The 21,000-nt window shown below is 42.9% G+C and overlaps 1 protein-coding gene across 1 annotated transcript in view; it reads left to right on the top strand.

Moving 5' to 3' along the window:
* Positions 1–21,000, top strand: part of LOC121864525 (lachesin-like) — a 72,499-nt gene that overhangs the window by 47,473 nt on the left and 4,026 nt on the right. The window contains exons 4-5 of the mRNA XM_042363597.1: positions 19,732–19,887; positions 20,567–20,695. Coding sequence (XP_042219531.1) covers positions 19,732–19,887; positions 20,567–20,695 — 285 coding nt within the window. The remainder of the gene's footprint in view (positions 1–19,731; positions 19,888–20,566; positions 20,696–21,000) is intronic.

Here is a 21,000-nt window from a genome sequence, read left to right on the forward strand (position 1 = left end):
CCAGTAACAAGGGAGTCAGGTCGGCTCTACCGGTCTAGCATCCCGGTTCTCCCGGTCTGGCGGAGGCTCCGGGTCTCAAATATTCCCTAAGTTGAATTTTCTTCCTAATTGGAGATTTAAAAAACGTGGATAACTGGACGACTTAAGACACAGTGTAAACATTTCATTCAATGTAAGCGTTCCCTATAGTGTAAACCTTCCCTTCAGAGTAGTATTAGAATTATACTGAGGCTGTGTTTAGTATACTGCATGTTTCTTCAGTTACACCGAGACTCTACCTTAACTTGATACCTTCACTTAACACACCAGTTAGGAGACAATTTAACACTGAGACTCTACCTTAACTAGATACCTTCACTTAGCACACTAGTTAGGAGACAAAATTAACACTGAGACTCTACCTTAACTAGATACCTTCTTAGAACCAGTTAGAGACAAAATTAACACTGAGACTTAACTTTAACTAATCATAACTTCACTAAAGGAAAGTTACAGGTACAAAATTAATCACAGATAATTTTTGTGAATCTGATCTTAAGACAGCTATGGATAACTACCCTCAAAATCCACCACAAAACGACCATAACAAACAAACATTCCCGGTTAAAGTTCCGGCTAAACTTCCTGGTTAAAGTTCCCAGCTAAACTTCCCGGTTAAAGTTCCTGCTAAACTTCCGGTTAAAATAATCGCAAAAAATAAAATCCTTACTCTAAACACTGTAGCAGGAATTGACCAGTGGACTGTGCTCAGGGGAACGAACTAACAGGACATGGAGGAAGACATAAACCGGGAGATAGGGCATAAACCGGGAGATAGAGACATAAACCGGGAGATAGAGTCATAAACCGGGAGATAGAGACATAAACCGGGAGATAGAGACATAAACAGGAGATAGAGACATAAACCGGGAGATAGAGTCATAAACCGGGAGATAGAGACATAAACCGGGAGATAGAGTCATAAACCGGGAGATAGAGACATAAACAGGAGATAAGACATAAACCGGGAGATAGGAGACATAAACCGGAGATAGAGACATAAACCGGAGATAGGGACATAAACCGGGAGATAGAGACATAAACCGGGAGATAGAGACATAAACCGGGAGATAGAGACATAAACCGGGAGATAAGAGACATAAACCGGGAGATAGAGACATAAACCGGGAGATGGGACATAAACCGGGAATACAGACATAAACCGGGAGATAGTGACATAAACCGGGAGATACAGACATAAACCGGGAGATAGAGACATAAACCAGAATACAGACATAAACCGGGAGATACAGACATAAACCGGGAGATAGAGACATAAACCGGGAGATGAGAGTCATAAACCGGGAGATAGAGGTATAAACCGGAGATGAGACATAAACCGGGAATAGGGCATAAACCGGGAGATAGGAGTCATAAACCGGGAGATAGAGAGCATAAACCGGGAGATAGAGCATAAACCGGGAGATGGAGACATAAACCGGAGATGAGTCATAAACACAGACAAACCTTCCATAGACCAACACTCATTGCTCTTTTTGCGACAGCATCCTTGGGCACGCCCTCCCTACCTCCCTCCCTCCTGCTCGTCACCCTCCTACCTCCTCCCCTCCTGCTAGTCACCCCTACCTCCCTCCCTCCTGCTAGTCTCCTCCCTCCCTCCTCCCTTTCTGTTTCCCTCCCTTCTCCCCCTGTCTGCCTGCGTCCATTGATAAGAGGATTATAGTATCTAATTTATATTCACTACAATCAAAAGTGTGGTATAAAAAACATCATGTGTGTGTGTGTGTGTGTGTGTGTGTGTGTGTGTGTGTGTGTGTGTGTGTGTGTGTGTGTGTGTGTGTGTGTGTGTGTGTGTGTGTGTGTGTGTGTGTGTGTGTGAGGTTTACGTATACAGTATATGGGGGTAAGACAAGTGTTTCAAGTGGCTCTAACACAGGAGTCTACGGTGAAAATAAAACACAAAGTAATAACAACAACAACAATAATAACAACAATAATAATAATAATAATAATAATAATAATAATAATAATAATAATAATAATAATAATAATAATAATAATAAGTTGCTACAATCTTTTTCTCATCTTTGAAGTAATTAAGTAGACACAACTTAAGGCTCCCAGGCTACTAAGACCACCCCCATGGGCTCCTCTCAGTCCCAGACCTCCAAAAATATCACCGTGTGAAGGTGGGAACAACTTACACCCCACCCATCACCAAACACTACCTCCTTCCTAAATCTCTTAAAAAATATCTATTGTCTAAGTATTAATATTTCTTGTAACACTTACTATATACAGTACCTGCTTTTATTGAACCATCAAAACTGTTTTATCGGAAATTATCATGTAGATAAATAAGTAATTACCATTGCAATAAATATATTTGCCACCCAGACATAATGGTGAGAGCTCTGTCCAACCCGTGTTGTACTGCTTCCCTCCCTTATCATATTATGTTTCTCAACTCCTCTGTAACTTATGTATATACTTATAATATAACTAAACCCAATAAATAAGTAAGTGATAACCGTGGTAACATGTTGTTATTACCACCGGGTATATTGATACATAACCCTTCATGTATCAGGAGAGCTCAACCAACCACCGGGTACTATTGATACATAATACTTCCTTCATGTATCAGGAGAGCTCAACCAACCACCGGGTACTATTGATACATAATACTTCCTTCATGTATCAGGAGAGCTCAACCAACCACCGGGTACTATTGATACATAATACTTCCTTCATGTATCAGGAGGCTCAACCAACCACCGGGTACTATTGATACATATACTTCCTTCATGTATCAGGAGAGCTCAGCCAACCACCGGGTACTATTGATACATAATACTTCCTTCATGTATCAGGAGAGCTCAACCAACCACCGGGTACTATTGATACATAATACTTCCTTCATGTATCAGGAGAGCTCAACCAACCACCGGGTACTATTATACATAATACTTCCTTCATGTATCAGGAGGCTCAACCAACCACCGTGTACTATTGATACATAATACTTCATGTATCAGGAGGCTCAACCAACCACCGGGTACTATTGATACATAATACTTCCTTCATGTATCAGGAGGCTCAACCAACCACCGGGTACTATTGATACATAATACTTCCTTCATGTATCAGGAGATCAGCCAACCGTGTACTATTGATACATAATACTTCCTTCATGTATCAGGAGAGCTCAGCCAACCACCGTGTACTATTGATACATAATACTTCCTTCATGTATCAGGAGAGCTCAGCCAACCACCGTGTACTATTGATACATAATACTTCCTTCATGTATCAGGAGAGCTCAGCCAACCACCGTGTACTATTGATACATAATACTTCCTTCATGTATCAGGAGAGCTCAGCCAACCACCGTGTACTATTGATACATAATACTTCCTTCATGTATCAGGAGAGCTCAGCCAACCACCGGGTACTATTGATACATAATACTTCCTTCATGTATCAGGAGAGCTCAGCCAACCACCGTGTACTATTGATACATAATACTTCCTTCATGTATCAGGAGAGCTCAGCCAACCCGCAGGTACTATTGATACATAATACTTCCTTCATGTATCAGGAGAGCTCAGCCAACCACCGTGTACTATTGATACATAATACTTCCTTCATGTATCAGGAGAGCTCAGCCATTGTTGTCACTCTGTATCTCTGTTCTTGTGGATAAATAAACTGTTTCAATAAGTACAGTAGACAGGTATAGAGACAATACTTCTTTATGTAAGTTTATGGAGATTTTCGGAACTAGACTTCAGTACAGTGCCTCTCTCTCTCTCTCTCTCTCTCTCTCTCTCTCTCTCTCAGACCAGGATTATGACACTCAGAGAGGAAAGTGAGAAGCCAAACATTAAATAAATAAAGACCATTTATCACCGCCTGGAGAACCGGTCCATGACCCACTGGCTGTGGGAGGAGAGGAGGAGGACGGTGGGAGGGGGGGGGGGGTAGGAGGGACGGTGGGAGGACTGTCTACTAACTGTTCACTAACTGTCTACTAACTGTTCTGACTGTCTACTTAACTGTTCACTGACTGTCTACAACTGCTGACTGGTGGCAGGGAGAGATGCATGGCTCACACTAACGGGTCATTGTTGTTAATGAGTGACTAAATTGTTGGATTATGTCACCTATTAATATCTAATGGTGTGTGTGTGTGTGTGTGTGTGTGTGTGGGTTGTGTGTGTGTGTGTGTGTGTGTGTGTGTGTGTGTGTGTGTGTGTGTGTTGTGTGTGTGTGTGTGTGTGTGTGTGTGTGTGTGTGTGTGTGTGTGGGTTGTGTGTGTGTGGGTTGTGTGTGTGTGTGTGTGTGTGTGTGTGTGTGTGTGTGTGTGTGTGTGTGTGTGTGTGTGTGTGTGTGTGTGTGTGTGTGTGTGTGTGTGTCAATAATCTCACTATATCGTATCTTAAGTTCACCATTAATTACATTCTCACATCTCCACACACGAGAAAAAATCTACTTTGCGAACCCTTGAGAATCCACGACCCTACGACCCCACGACCCTACGACCCCACGACCCTTCGACCCCACGACCCGACGACCCCACGACCCCACGACCCCACGACCCCACGACCCGACGACCCTCTGAGAATCCCGGGTCGTAGTTTGTGTTGGTTTAAGTTGTGAATATATTTACATGGTTTAAAGTGGTACAAGGTTTACTGATGTTAAAACCCAAAGAGGCGTCACAGTCCCTTGGCTGTTTATGACTCACACTAACACTGAGTAGTTAATGTTAAACTACCATCACCGTCTTGATAATGTTAATAATATTGATATCTTAGTATTTAATATCTACCTGTTGTTATTTTCAACCATTTACATGCGTCATTAATTACTGGTTAAATTTGAATTATTGACGACAAAAAACATTACCTCTGTTGACGTCACATCCGGGCTGAATGACAGAGAGCTGTTTTTTAAGGCTTATTTTTCACGTTTGACGCCATAATAAAATATGAATTAATTAGCAAATACCATCTTGCTATTGAGAAGAAGAAGAAGAAGAAGAAGAAGAAGAAGAAGATTGGGAAGCATATAGCGAAAGGTAGAGTTTATGTAATGACGTCAGATGTTCACAGGTGAGACGTTTAAACACAAACATTGATACCTGTGTGACTAATTGTATCCCTGCTACCTGTGTTCTCTCTATCTCTCTCTCTCTTCGTCACCATTTTCCTTCTTCTTTTCCTCCTCCTCCTCCTCCTCCTCCTCCTCCTAGTGATAAAGTCTCCCCTTCATCAATTCTTCTCGTGTTTCTTCGTCACCAAACTTTTCACCAACTCTCTCTCTCTCTCTCTCTCTCTCTCTCTCTCTCTCTCTCTCTCTCTCTCTCTCTCTCCTCTCTCTCTATCTCTCTCTCTCTTGTTTAGTTTGTACTTTTTATTTTATTTTATTTTTACTTTTTTTTCTAACTTTTTTCCAATTACTTTTTTCTGGTAAAATTTTTTCTTTTTAAAGGATTTTTGCTCCGTATTTTTTCATACACACACACACACACACACACACACACACACACACACACACAATATATTACTTGTTATATAAACACTAATAAAACATTGACAACAAATGTATGTATCACACAAACGTAGGAGTATAACAGGTCATCTTGTCTGGTGAGGACAGTGTTACCAGATATTAGGTCTCAAACACCAACCTCACCTGTATACTTAGTCTTGTGGCCGACTGTACCTATATTTACGTCTGTACCTGTACCTATGTCTGTACCTGCACCTGTGTCTGTACCTGCACCTGTGTCTGTACCTGTACCTGTGTCTGTACCTGTACCTGTGTCTGTACCTGTATCTGTACCGGTGTTTGTACCTGTGTCTGTACCTGTATCTGTACCGGTGTTTGTACCTGTACCTGTGTTTGTACCTGTACCTGTGTCTGTACCAGTACCTGTACCTGTGTCTGTACCTGTACCTGTGTCTGTACCTGTACCTATGTCTGTACCTGCACCTGTGTCTGTACCTGTACTTATATCTACACCTGTCCTTATCTCAACCTCACCTGTATACCCTTACCTGTACCTGTAGTTATACCTGTACCGTTGTTTCTTTATCAGGCACACCACCTCACCTGTTCTTCACCTACATCCCATAACTAATATCAACCTTCATCGCCTCCGTCAGTCCACAATACACTGAGACTCACTCCTTAAAAATCTTCCCCCAAAAAGCTTAAAGCAACAATCTTGCCCGTGTCGTGTGAGCTTAAGTCAAAACAAAGTCTTTTGGGGGGATCACAGTTTCAGGAGGCCTTAACGGAGGGTGGGGGGAGGGGGGAGGGGGGAGGGGCGAGACAGGAGAGGTAGGTAGGAAGGGAGGGAGGAACAACAAATCCCTCGCGTCACCTACAGTTCCCGTCACAACAATCCCTCGTATTATGAGTTTACGACACGATAAACCAATCCGGATTTGTCGACTTACGAACGCAACAAACTCCCGTCCAGCCTTAAATGTCAACAAACAAGAGACGTAGACAGGGTGTGTTTGAGAGCTGTTTTACCTGACGACGTTTTTAATAAATGAAGGAAATAAAATAAGAGAATCTATTAGTGATATAAAGGAAAGAGGAGGAAAAATATGTCTAGTTAAGTTTTGAATTGATATAGATTTGTTTGTCATTTGTGAGGATTTTATTTATTTTATTATTGTTATTATTATTATTATTATTATTATTATTATTATTATTATTATTATTATTATTATTATTATTATTGTTAGTATTATTTATTATTATTATTATTATATTATTACTATTGTTATTATTATTATTATTATTATTGTTGTTAGTATTAGTAGTAGTAGTAATTATTGTTATCATTATTGTTATTATTATCATTCCTCTTATTCCACCCATGGTATTGTGGAAAAGTATAAGTTATTGTGGAAAAGTATAAGTTATTGTGGAAAAGTATAAGTTATTGTATAAAAGTATAAGGTATTGTGGATCTCTTAACCCCACACCACAGCTCAGAAGAAAAACATAAGAGCATCGGTGAGGTGATTACAGCATCTTCACTACGTTACCAACACCACACCCTGCAGCCTACAGTGCCCCAACACCACACCCTGCAGCCTACAGTGCCCCAACACCACACCCTGCAGCCCTACAGTGCTAACACCACACCCTACAGCCTACAGGCACAACACCACACCTGCAGCCTGGTGCTCCAACACCACACCCTGCAGCCTGGTGCCCACAACACCACACCCCTACAGCCTACAATTGCACAACACAACCCTGCAGCCTACAGTGCCCCAACACACCACACCCTGCAGCCTACAGTGCTTTAACACCACACCCTGCAGCCTACAGTTGCCCCAACACCACACCCTACAGCCTGCAATTGCTCAACACCACACAGCCTACAGTGCTTTGAGCCACCACACCCTGCAGCCTACAGTGCCCCAACACCACACCCTGCAGCCTACAGTGCCCCAACACCATACCCTGCAGCCTACAGTGCCCCAACACCACACCCTACAGCCTACAGTGCGTCTACACCACATATCTTACAGTAACTATACATCACACACACTGTTATGCAATATGCTTTTTAGGGCTGCAACTTACAATACCTGTGTTGAAAAGATAATTAATTGCAGAAAGCGTTTGAAAGCAGTTCATGCAATACTGAATGGGGGAGGTGACAGGTAGAAAAACTCATAATTGCTTCGTGAGAGCAGTGAAAGACTTTACCTGGTGACGGGTGTGTGTGTGTTTATAATAATAATGATGATGATACTAATAATAATAATAATAATAATAATAATAATAATAATAATAATAATAATAATAATAATAATAATAATAACAATAATAATAATAATAATAATAATAACAATAATAATAATAATAATAATAATAATAATAATAATAATAATAATAATAATAATAACAACAATAATAATAATAATAATAATAATAATAATAATAATAATAATAATAATAATAATAATAATAACAATAATAATAGTAATAATAATAATAATAACAATAATAATAATAATAATAATAATAATAACAATAATAATAATAATAATAATAATAATAATAATAATAATAATAATAATAATAATAACAATAACAATAATAATAAGGCTGAAAATATACAGTTACATAATTGGTGAATGGGTCTCTTGATTGACCAATAATATACAAGTAACATAAGTGATACAAATATGATATATAATAACTAGGTGGGGAGAAGGTCATACTACAGGGCATTTCAACAGTGACAGTGTAAAAGGTAAGATTGACTGGGAGTGAATACACTGAGTGATTACAAGTTATTGATAATTTTTACAATGGTTGGGACTGGGCTGTTCTTATAGCGATCAGTACGTGCTCGTATGGGCTGGATGCAGTAGTAGTGTCGAACAGCAGTTCTCGGACGAGGGATCTCAGGTGGTAGTAGGAGCCGGTGTCGAGGATGGTGCAGAAGCTTCTCACCAAATTTGCAGATGAGGTCGTGGTGATGGTCAGTGAGAGCCGAGAGGGTCAGTGTGTTGAGCGCTTCTTGATATGTGGAGTAGGAAGGGGAGAGAATAATCTTGCATGCCCTCTTTTGCACTTTTTCTGGGTGTTTACGTTGTGTGGCATTTAGGGAGGAAGACCAGGTAAGGGAGGCATAGGTGAGCTTGGGAAGTATGAATGTTGACTAAACACTGAGGAGCTCGGGGGTAGGAACTCCGAGGGACTTGAGTCGGCGGAGGAGGTGGAGACGGAAACTGGAGGATTTGACAACTGTACTGACGTGTGGTTTCCAATTTAGTTTGTTGTCTATAGTGACGCCGAGGAGCTTAGTGGAGTCTACAACCTGGAGTGTGTTGGGGCCTAAAGTAATGGAAGGGGGTGGGACAATGTCGGAGGAGAGGTTGATGTGCATAACCATGGTCTTGGTATAGTTCATGGTGACGTGGTTGTTGGTGGCCCAATTTTGGAAACTGTTCAATAAATCCTGGAGGGCGGTGTAGTCAGGAGCCGAGTTGTTGACACTGATCCCAATGGTGGAGTCGTCTGGCTTGGGAAGTGACGTTGGAGAGCAGTACAGAGGGAAGATCAGACCATATTCGGAGAACTTCAGGGTAATGGTACGGTCTGTCAGGGATGGGTGTCTCTGGTTTCCTATTGGAGGATATGGTCCTAATGGACTTTTGTTTATGACGGCCTTGTCTACGGCTGCGCACATGGAATATGTTCAGTGACTTGAGTCGCGCGATAACACTGCCATCAGGTTAACCGTCCCCACGCTTAAAAAGATACAGAGAGCGTCGGGAGTAAGTGATTGGTGGCCATCTGTTGATATCTGTTGTGGGCGGACGGAGGTGTTTGTCCCCGGTGGCCATACACTCACTGGCGGCACTTTAAGGGCCACTGACACTGGTAGACATCTGTTAATATTTGTCTTGTCATAAACACCGCGGTGGTCCTTGTCACTGGCACTTTGAAGGTGACCAACGAAGTGCCCACTGTCTGGTATTACACGGCTGTGTTTTTGTGCTTTTCCTTGGTATACACTATCGGATCACTGTTTGGTAATCAATCATTGCACTGATCACTAGAATGTTTTGCTGATAAATCCCGGTGTAGTGAGGCTGGTAGGGCGTTGGATATAACAGGGGTGGGGGGGGGCAGGGCCAAACAGACTAGGCCTGGCTGCCAGTCAGAAGCGCCTCCAAACACGTCTTGTCACACTGAGGGTGTGTGTGTGTGTGTGTGTGTGTGTGTGTGTGTGTGTGTGTGTGTGTGTGTGCACTACAACGAATGCTTCAACTATTTAATTATATTAATATACAAGAACAAAAATCATTCAGAAGCATCGTTACAGAAAACCATTAATTATGAATATGTGTTATGACAGACACCAGCCCCCACCACCAGCCCCCACCACCAGCCCCCACTACCAGCCCTCCCACCACCAGCCCCCACCACCAGCCCCCCACCACCAGCCCCCCCCGCCCTCCGTGACACCCGGTGAAGGGGATTACTGAGCTTCCACTGTGGACGTCGTGGGAGTTAAGTGGGATTCGCCGTAGGATTAAATCTGTCATGGGATTTATTTAGTCTGTGCACCCCTACAGACGAGCCCCCAGGGTGTTGGAGGTAGTGGGTGTTGGAGGTAGTGGGTGTTGGAGGTAGTGGGTGTTGGAGGTAGTGGGTGTTGGAGGTAGTGGGTGTTGGAGGTAGTGGGTGTTGGAGGTAGTGGGTGTAGAAGCTGTCACCAACACAACAACCACACCCTGAGTTAACGAGCTGCATGACCCAGTGTTTAAGGCGTAGAAGCTGTCGCCAACACAACAACCACACCCTGAGTTAACGAGCTGCATGACACAGTGTCAAGGAATAGTCCGAGAAGACCGGACAACTCGCCAACTGCACTGGCTAACCATTACCCCGGAACACGATCCACAAATCGATTAACATCCAGGTCCCCAATTACTGCTGGGTAGACGGAGGCAAATGGCGTAAAGAAACTTGCCCGGGTCCGCTCTCTTGTGTGGCGAGCATGGTGACCACTCCACTACACTACGGTAAATATAAACTTCCTATTCCTCCTAAAACAAGAATATCCTCCATAAAACAACTGGATAAAACAGAGACTTTTTGCCATAAACTCGACAACAATGCTGAGTACATCACCCCACAAGCTGCTGTCAGGAGCACAGTGTTGAAGGTAACGTCATATTCTTGTACAACTTGCAGACGCTCGGGAAGTAACACAAAGCAGCAGACTCACAACTTAGTGTTCCAACAATGTTTCCCGCCTAAGATAATCATCAGAACCCTCAAACTTTCAAGGAGGGAGGGTGGGTGAGGGAGAGGTGGGGGTGAGGGAGAGAATGGGGTGGTGAGGATAGGTGGGGGTGTGAGAGAGGTGGGGTGTGGTGAGGAAAGGTGAGGTGAGGAGGTGGGTGAGAGAGGTGGGGTGAGGAGGTGGGGTGGTGAGGAGGTGGGGTGGTGAGGGGAGAGGTGGGGGTGAGGAGGTGGGGTGGTGAGGGAGGTGGGTGACAGGCTGCGGTGGTGAGGAGAGGTGGAGGTGAGGAGGTGGGGTGAGGTGGGGGTGAGGTGGGATGAGGTAGGAGGAGATGGTGGAGAGTTATTCGGGCAAGATGTTTACACAGAGGATTTAGAGTCCAGCATAAGATGAAGCCTCCTTAAGACTCCTCCAACACTTGCAACACAGCTGTGGCAGTTGAGACTCTTTCCTCCTTCTTCCTTCCTTCCTTCAGCCTTCTCAAACTCGTAATAAATCTCCTCCTCCTCCTCCTCCCCCAACACACAACCAGCCCCTAACCAGCCCCCCTCGTGAGATTATTGTGTATCATCACCACCCTCATCATCATCTACCATCATCACCATCACCACCATCTACCACCTCATCATCACCATCATCACATCATCACCACCATCATCATCACCACCACCACCACCACCATCACCTACCATCACCACCACCACCATCACCACCATCACCATCCCCACCATCATCATCACACCACCATCACCACCGCCACCACACCACCACCACCATCACCACCATCATCGTGGGGTGTGTACCAGCCAGCCATCACTCCCGTTGTATGGTCAATTTGTCATCGTCTGGTCAAATTTTGTCCCAACAACTTTTACGTTTTAATAATTTTTTTTTTTATTATTTTTTTCTTCTGCGTCGAGGAAAAAAAAATAAGGAAAAGGATACAGTGTCAGATTTTTTATTCATCAGACTAAGTAGATGTATAAGTGGACCCACATAGCAAGAACAACAAGGTAGGGGTGTGCAGTGGTAGGAACAAGGAGAGAGGGGAGGGGGAAGACGATAACAACATTAGCGTGTGTCGTGGCGGTGTAGGAGTGAGGGTGACACATGCCTCCACTAGGCCCATTATCTTCACCATTATTGTCATTACGTTCACACACAAACACTTCACCCCTTGTTATAGTCTCTCTCTCTCTCTCTTTCTCTTTAACTTTCTTTATCTTTCTTTGTATATGTATCACCCCCCCCCTCTCTCTCTCTCTCTCTCTCTCTCGTCATCAACAATAAAGTTAAACTGTCTTTCGTTAAGCTTCGAGCAATTGTATGAAATTAGCATATTAAAAAGATACAGTACAGGTACAGCTGCAGGTATACAGTACAGGTACAGGTACAGGTACAGCTGCAGGTATACAGTACAGGTACAGGTACAGGTACAGCTGCAGGTATACAGTACAGGTACAGGTACAGGTACAGCTGCAGGTATACAGTACAGGTACAGGTACAGTAATTACCATAGAGTATCTGACATGTTAAAAGATAACAGGTGTACACAACAGAAAATAAACTAATGGTCCCGTCTGCCTCCAGGTAAACATCCCATAACTGTCATTACTAAACACCGAAAAACATAGCTATGACCACTTAACACCGAAAACATAACTATGATTACTAAACACCGAAAATGCTCCCACAATTGAACCTAGTCTCGCTGTTAGTTGGGAGCTGTTGCATTGCTCTCTTCCATACACACAAACCGGACGAACATACAGACAGACTATAGCACTAAACTTGTTCCTTGCGGGTGATAAATAGTAATAATTAGACTAAAGTACATATAATTAGACTCAAATACATATAATTAGACTCAAATACATTTTATTAGACTCAGAAACTTATCACAAGACTCAGAAACATATTATTAGACTCAGAAACTTATCATAAGACTCAGAAACATATTATTAGACTCAGAAACATATTATTAGACTCAGAAACTTATCATAAGACTCAGAAACATATCATTAGACTCCAATATTATAATCCCTAGATAAGTTATTATACTCTGAGGTTATTAATCGGTAAACTTGTTCACAATTCGCCTTAAGAAAGTCATCGTAAATTCAGATTTCTTTTACAGTGAAATAATAATACTGAAGGGAACTGAGAATTATTACAGGGCCGCCGAGAACACTGCAATGTTTTATGTCTTAGCTATTGGTTAGATTTAGGTCGGGTTTAGGTTGGGTTTAGGTTGGGTTTAGGTTGGGTTTAGGTTGGGTTTAGGTTGGGTTTAGGTCGGGTTTAGGTTGGGTTTAGGTTGGGTTTAGGTTGGGTTTTAGGATTGCAGGTTTAGGTTGGGTTTTGGATTTGAGTTTGGGTTGGGTTTAGGTCAGGTTGAGTTGGGTTCCCTTGGTTTGAAGTCAGGTTTTAGGTCAGGTTTAGGTTGGGTTAGGTCTCGGGTTTAGAGTTGGAGTTTAGGTTGGGTTTAGAGTTGGGTTTTAGGTCAGGTTTAGGTTGGGTTTAGGTTGGGTTTTAGGTTGGGTTTAAGTTGGGTTTAGGTTGAGTTTAAGGTTGGGTTTAGGTCGGGTTTAGGTCGGGTTTAGGTTGGGTTTAGGTTGGGTTTAGGTTGGGTTTAGGTTGGGTTTAGGTCGGGTTTAGATTGGGTTTACGCTTGGTTTAGGTTGGGTTTAGTGTGGGTTTGGTTAGGTTTGGTTTAGGTTGGGTTTAGTTTGGGTTTGGTTTGGTTTAGGTTGGGTTAGGTTTGGGTTTGGTTTGGTTTAGGTTAGGTTAGGTTAGGTATAAACTCACCTTTGGATGTAAGTACAAGAACACTTAACTATACTGTACAGGTAACAGTTATCACCATGTCTATTAATTAAGTAAAAGTATAAGTAAATGTATCAGTTAAAGTATAAGTAACAGGAGAAGTATTTAACCTAATAATGTACCTTTATTTAACACCTTTAATTAACCTGATAAGCAAGTCATTAACCTCTATCTCATAAATTAAACTTCAGGTAACTGCATCTAATTATTTTTTTTAATTAATTATATTTCCAGATAATCATATAATCGTAAACATGAATATATTACTATTTTTGTTTTTATATATAATCTGAAATAATCGTAAGAGAAATTAATTATTGTTGTAATTATTAGTTTTAGATAATTTTTAAATAATCGATTATATTTTATTTAAATTCAATCGTTTTATCCAGAGTTAACACAGATTGTAATTAATCTATAATACGAACGATATTTGAAACTAAACCAAAATAATATAAAAATAATATAATTTTAACTGATGTGTTTTTGGTGTTAAATTAATAAATATATATAAAATCGATACAATGTTAATTTGTTTTATGTTAAAGTAATAAACATATAAATAAATTCAAGAGAGAGAGAGAGAGAGAGAGAGAGAGAGAGAGAGAGAGAGAGAGAGACGGGGGCAAAAATAAAGAAAAAAAGAAAGAAAGAAAGAAAGAAATAAAGAAAAAAAAGAAAGAAAGAGAGAAAATGGAAAAAAAGTGAAAATAAAACACAATACGAAACATAACTTAAACAAAACGAATAAAAAATAAATAAAAACCTCGATTACTAAAACTCTCCCGGGTCACGTCGAGTCATTTTGTCCCTAATCAATTTCCCGATAATTGAATAAATCCCCAAAAGCCAAAATTTTGTGAGACGAAATAATAAACTTTTGTGGTTGGTTACTTTTGCTTTTATGGGTGAAATAAATAGATGAGGATTCTTTCATTTCTTTCATTTGCGGTAGTTGTTTAAATCAGTTTATTCTAATAACTTACTCATTATTTTCATTATTATTCAGTTTATTCTAATAATTTACTCATTATTTTCATTATTATTCAGTTTATTCTAATAACTTACTCATTATTTTCATTATTATTCAGTTTATTCTAATAATTTACTCATTATTTACATTATTATTCAGTTTATTCTAATAACTTACTCATTATTTTCATTATTATTCAGTTTATTCTAATAATTTACTCATTATTTTCATTATTATTCAGTTTATTCTAATAACTTACTCATTATTTTCATTATTATTCAGTTTATTCTAATAATTTACTCATTATTTACATTATTATTCAGTTTATTCTAATAATTTACTCATTATTTTCATTATTATTCAGTTTATTCTAATAATTTACTCATTATTTACATTATTATTCAGTTTATTCTAATAATTTACTCATTATTTTCATCATTTTCCTATTTTTTCTTATTCCATCTTTATTTGTTTTGTTTTTTACATCAGATAAAAGGAGAAATAATCAGGTGTGATATTACAGGTCAGGTCAGGTCAGGTCAGGTCAGGTTAGGTTAGCGTTAGGGGAGGAGGGAAGGAGGAAGTAGAGGGAGGGAGGAGGGAGCTAAGGGAAGGAAGGGATAAAAGGAGGAAGGAAAGAAGAAGAGGAAGATGGAGAGTGAAGGGAATAGGAAGAGAAGGAGGAGAGCAGAGAGGTGAGAGAGGTTAGGAGAGAGAGAGAGAGAGAGAGAGAGAGACTCGTTCAGGCACACTAACTGTGTCGACAAGAAAATATCTAATCACCGCGTGTCACCGCCAGCTGAGGTCCCATATCCTGCCTCCAGCCCTCATTATTGGTGCTCTCTCTCTCTCTCTCTCTCTCTCTCTCTCTCTCTCTCTCTCTCGCTCTCTCTCTCGTGACAACAGTGATGACGTCATACGCCCTAACGACCTCATAACGCGTCATCCGGTAGTTAATACACAGAGCCTAAATAACAGAGATAATACGCCAAAAAAGCCTAATAATTTACCTGACAATTATAAGGTAATTACTTTATAAATACTGGATAATTGCCTGAGCATTGCGGCACTGACGGTGATTCTCTATACTGATGCACAAACATTTATACTCCTGACCTGACCTAACTTAACCTGGCCTGACCTACTCTAAAATAACCTGCCCTGACCTGACCTAACCTACTCTAAAATAACCTGTCCTGACCTAACCTAACCTGGCCTGACCTAACCTACTCTAAAATAACCTGTCCTGACCTGACCTAACCTGACCTGACCTAACCTACTCTAAAATAACCTGTCCTGTCCTGACCTAACCTGACCTGACCTAACTTAACCTGACCTAACCTAACCTACTCTAAAATAACCTGACCTAACCTGGCCTGATCTGACCTGACCTAAATTAACCTGACCTAACCTCCCCTCCCCTCCCCTCCCCAACCCTCCCCAAACTTTTTAAAATGAACAAAGAACAAATGAACTAACTGAACTTGGTGTCCTAATGGAAGCGAGAGAATGAACCTTAACTAGATACTGAACGGCCAGTTGAGGGAGAGAACATTATACTCTCCCTGTGGTGTAGGGAGGGTAGGGAGAGAGAGGGAGGGAGGGAGGGAGGGAGGGAGGGAGGGAGAGAGGAGGTAGGGAGGAGAGAGGGAGGGAGTGAGGGTAGGGGAGGGAGGAGGTAGGGAGGGAGAGAGAGAGGGAGAGAGGAGGGAGAGAAGGAGGGAGGGGAGGGAGGAGAGAGGGAGAGAGGGGAGGTAGGGAGGGTAGGAAGGAGAGAGGGAGGAGGAGGAGGAGAGAGGGAGGGAGAGAGAGAGATGGTTGAGGGAGGGAGAGAGGAAATAAAGAAAAGGAAATCCCAGGGAGGTGAGAAGGGAGAGAGAAATGAGGGAAGAAGAAGGGAACGATGGAAATGAGGGAAGAAGAAGGAATGCAGGAAGGAGGGAGAGAGAGAGAAAGGAGTAATCAGACCAGGGAAGAAAGTTAGTCAGGCGAAGGTCCGTCTGGCGAACACACTTTATCGTCCACCTCAGTGTTAAGACCGTTTTTATTTCCGTGTTACGTAAACCTTATATTTCAGCGTCAGCAAAAATACATTACCCCTTTTGTACAAGTATTAGACAGACAGACAGACAGACAGACAGACAGACAGACAGACAGACAGACAAACAGACAGACAGATAGACAGACATACAGACAGATAGACAGAGACAGACAGACAAACAGACAGTCAGACAGATAGACAGACAGACAGACAGACAGACAGACAGACAGACAGACAGACAAACAGACAGATAGACAGACAGACATACAGATAGACAGACAGACAGACAGAGAAAGAAAAGCTCATGCTGAAACAAACCTCAAAAGCTTACAATTGGCCCTGGTTAAAGCTTTAATAGAAGAGCTCAGGACCCAGGCTTAGGTGAACCAGGATAAGCTTTGATCAGCGGCGTGGATCAAGGAGTTAATTAAGGTAAAGGTGAAAACAATTGCGGCTTTAAACCCTTTATAGGAGGCCATGATCTTGAGGAGGAGGAGGAGGAGGAGGAGGAGGAGGGAGGAGGAGGAGGAGGAGGAGGAGGAGGAGGAGTGCAGGAGGAGGAGGAGGAGGAGTGAGGAGAAGAGGAGGAGGAGGAGGAGGAGGAGGACGAAGGAAGGAGGAGGACGAAGGAAGGAGGAGGAGAAGAAGAAGAAGAAGAAGAAGAAGAAGAAGATGAAGAAGAAGAAGACCTCCTGCTCGAAACACATTAGCAGTTTTGTCAGTAAGGGCGGGAACACACACACACACACACAAACCCCTGCTGGCTAGAAATATGTCGACGACTCCACCATTGGGATCAGTGTCAACAACTCGGCTCCCGACTACACCGCCCTCCAGGATTTATTGAACAGTCTCCAAAATTGGGCCACCAACAACCACGTCACCATGAACTATACCAAGACCATGGTTATGCACATCAACCTCTCCTCCGACGTTGTCCCATCCCCCTTCCATTACTTTAGGCCCCAACACACTCCAGGTTGTAGACTCCACTAAGCTCCTCGGCGTCACCATAGACAACAAACTAAATTGGAAACCACACGTCAGTACAGTTGTCAAATCCTCCAGTTTCCGTCTCCACCTCCTCCGCCGACTCAAGTCCCTCGGAGTTCCTGCCCCCGAGCTCCTCAGTGTTTACTCAACAATCATACTTCCCAAGCTCACCTATGCCTCCCATACCTGGTCTTCCTCCCTAAATGCCACACAACGTAAACACCCAGAAAAAGTGCAAAAGAGGGCATGCATGATTATTCTCTCCCCTTCCTACTCCACATATCAAGAAGCGCTCAACACACTGACCCTCTCGGCTCTCTCTGACCATCACCACGACCTCATCTGCAAATTTGGTGAGAAGCTTCTGCACCATCCTCGACACCGGCTCCTACTACCACCTGAGATCCCTAGCCCGAGAATTGCTGTTCGACACCACAACCGCATCCAGCCCATACGTTCACGAACTGATCGCTATAAGAACAGCCCAGTCCCAACCATTGTAAAAATTATCAATAACTTGTAATAAACCAGTGTATTCACTCCCAGTAAACACTACTTCTTGCACTGTCACTATGTTGAAATGCCTTGTAGTATGACCTTCTCCCCACCTAGTTATTATATATCATATTTGTATCACTTATGTTACTTGTATATTATTGGTCCATCAAGAGACCCATTTACCAATTATGTAACTGTATATTTTCAGTCTTCCGGCTGCCATGGTCTTTCAATAAACCGTTAATTATTATTATTATTATTATTTTTATTATTATTATTATTATTATTACCACACACACACACACAGAGACCTTCAATAGGATTTTGTCAAGGCATTTAGTTACGTCATTACTACAGGCCGTAAGGTTGGTGATCCGACATCATACAGTGTTCATTATATCATTACAGTGATGGCTCCTGGGGGCGGCCCAGGAGCCTCCTAGGCGTGAATTTGTTAAGGTGTAGAAGCTGTCGCCAACACAACAACCACACCCTGAGTTAACGAGCTGCATGACCCAGTGTTTAAGGTGTAGAAGCTGTCGCCAACACAACAACCACACCCTGAGTTAAGAGCTGCATGACCCAGTGTTTAAGGTGTAGAAGCTGTCGCCAACACAACAACCACACCCTGAGTTAAGAGCTGCATGACCCAGTGTCAAGGAATAGTCCGAGAAGACCGGACAACTCGCCAACTGCACTGGCTAACCATTACCCTGGAACACGATCCACAAATCGACTAACATCCAGGTTCCCAATTACTGCTGGGTAGACGGAGGCAAATGGCGTAAAGAAACTTGCCCGGGTCCGTTCTCTTGTGTGGCGAGCATGGTGACCATTACACCACAGGTCGCCACATACATATATACATTATACACACACACACACACACACACACACACACACACACACACACGTATACAGCACATACAACACCACTTACGTACGCACATAACCAAGTACACACGCACACGTAATCAAGCACAGTTGGAACCTTATTATATAGCAACTCTCCTTTGTTATGTCAGCATGAAATAATAATAATAATAATAATGAAGAAGAAGAAGAATTAATCCCAAGACCGTGTTCAGTAGAGTGCGAGATCCAATAAGAGACGAGCAACGATGACGTCACAAATGTAAAAACCAGTAACAGGTAAGGAGTAAACGTCACGGGTACAAAAACCAATAGGAGGTGAGGAGTACTGACGTCACGGGTACAAAAACCAATAGGAGGTAAGAAGCAATGACGTCACGAGTAAAAAAACAATACGAGGTGAGGAGTATTGACGTCACGAGTATTAGTCAATAAAAGGTTTAAGGTCATTGATGTCACGAGTGTAATAGCCAATGAGATTCGAGGAACAAACACGTGTACCAGCCAGTAAGAAGGTGAAGGACATTGACGTCATGAGTGCTAGAGCCGTACGTAGGCAAGGGGCAATGACGTCACGACCTAATGCACTCAACCTAACACACACCTACCATGACACACTCAACCTAATGCACTCAACCTGAAGCACTCAACCTAACACACATAATCTGAGACCCATAACAGGACGCACTCACCACCCCTAACGCACTATCGTCTGTTCGCCAGTGCCGCCGAAGATCCTGGACGCCAACACGAGCAGTGACCTGGAGGTGGACGAGGGGGAACAAGTGAGCCTCTTCTGCGGCGCCAGCGGGAAGCCCGAGCCTTCCTACAGGTGGCGACGGGAAGACTCTCGTCTGATCTACGCCTCGGGCAAGACAGGTGGGTGTAGGTGGTGGGTGTAGGTGGTGGGTGTAGGTGGTGGGTGTAGGTGGTGGGTGTAGGTGGTGGGTGTAGGTGGTGGGTGTAGGTGATGGGTGTAGGTGGTGGGTGTGGTGGTGGGTGTGGGTGGTGGGTGTGGGGAGGTGGGTGTGGGTGATGGGTGTGGGTGGTGGGTGTGGGTGGTGGGTGTGGTGGTGGGTGTGGGTGGTGGGTGTGGGTGGTGGGTGTGGGTGGTGGGTGTGGGTGGTGGGTGTGGGTGGTGGGTGTGTGGGTGGTGGGTGTGTGGGTGGTGGGTGTGTGGGTGGTGGGTGTAGGTGGTGGGTGTAGGTGGTGGGTGTAGGTGGTGGGTGTAGGTGGTGGGTGTAGGTGGTGGGTGTAGGTGGTGGGTGTAGGTAGTGGGTGTAGGTGGTGGGATCGCTACCAACCGCGCCACAAGGACACAAAAAGCAATCGTAGACTTTGTTATATTTCACACAATGCCTGTTCATGGAGCCTATGGCGCCGTGAACCTCCAGTTGGGGATTGCCCATGCCACTTATGTGTCCTTGTGGCGCGATCTCTGGTCACACGCATAAGGTCGAGGGTTCGAGTCCTGGCTGGTGAGGTTGTTGATTATATATATATATATACAGATAAGGTTTAATGTATCTCATCTCCTGACGGTGGTTGGCGCCCTTAGAGTTGATGGTGATGGGTCGAGAGCTGACCATCCCCCACCTGCTGAGGGAACACGCTGGGGCCTACCTGTGTATAGCCAGCAACGGCGTCCTACCTTCAGTCAGCAAGAGGATCCTACTGAGTGTAAGATGTAAGTTGTCTCTCTCTCTCTCTCTCTCTCTCTCTCTCTCTCTCTCTCTCTCTCTCTCTCCACTATCATCATCACCTGTACTCATTAACCTGTCTACCTTCCTAATTAACAGCTGTCTTCCTTGTGACCCCCGATTTTTCACCATCTTTAACGAAATTCCAATTATTCTTACCTGTCCATGCTGGTTAATTAACGTTATTTTTACATGTATTACCTTTACCTGTCCTGAGCATTAATTAATCTGGTCATTCTCTATTATATTCTATGTACTGTTAAGGTCGTGGTGCATAAGTTGTGTCCCTGTG

The sequence above is a fragment of the Homarus americanus genome, unplaced genomic scaffold (assembly GCF_018991925.1).
Source record: "Homarus americanus isolate GMGI-L3 unplaced genomic scaffold, GMGI_Hamer_2.0 scaffold25860, whole genome shotgun sequence".
NCBI classification, from domain to species: domain Eukaryota; kingdom Metazoa; phylum Arthropoda; class Malacostraca; order Decapoda; family Nephropidae; genus Homarus; species Homarus americanus.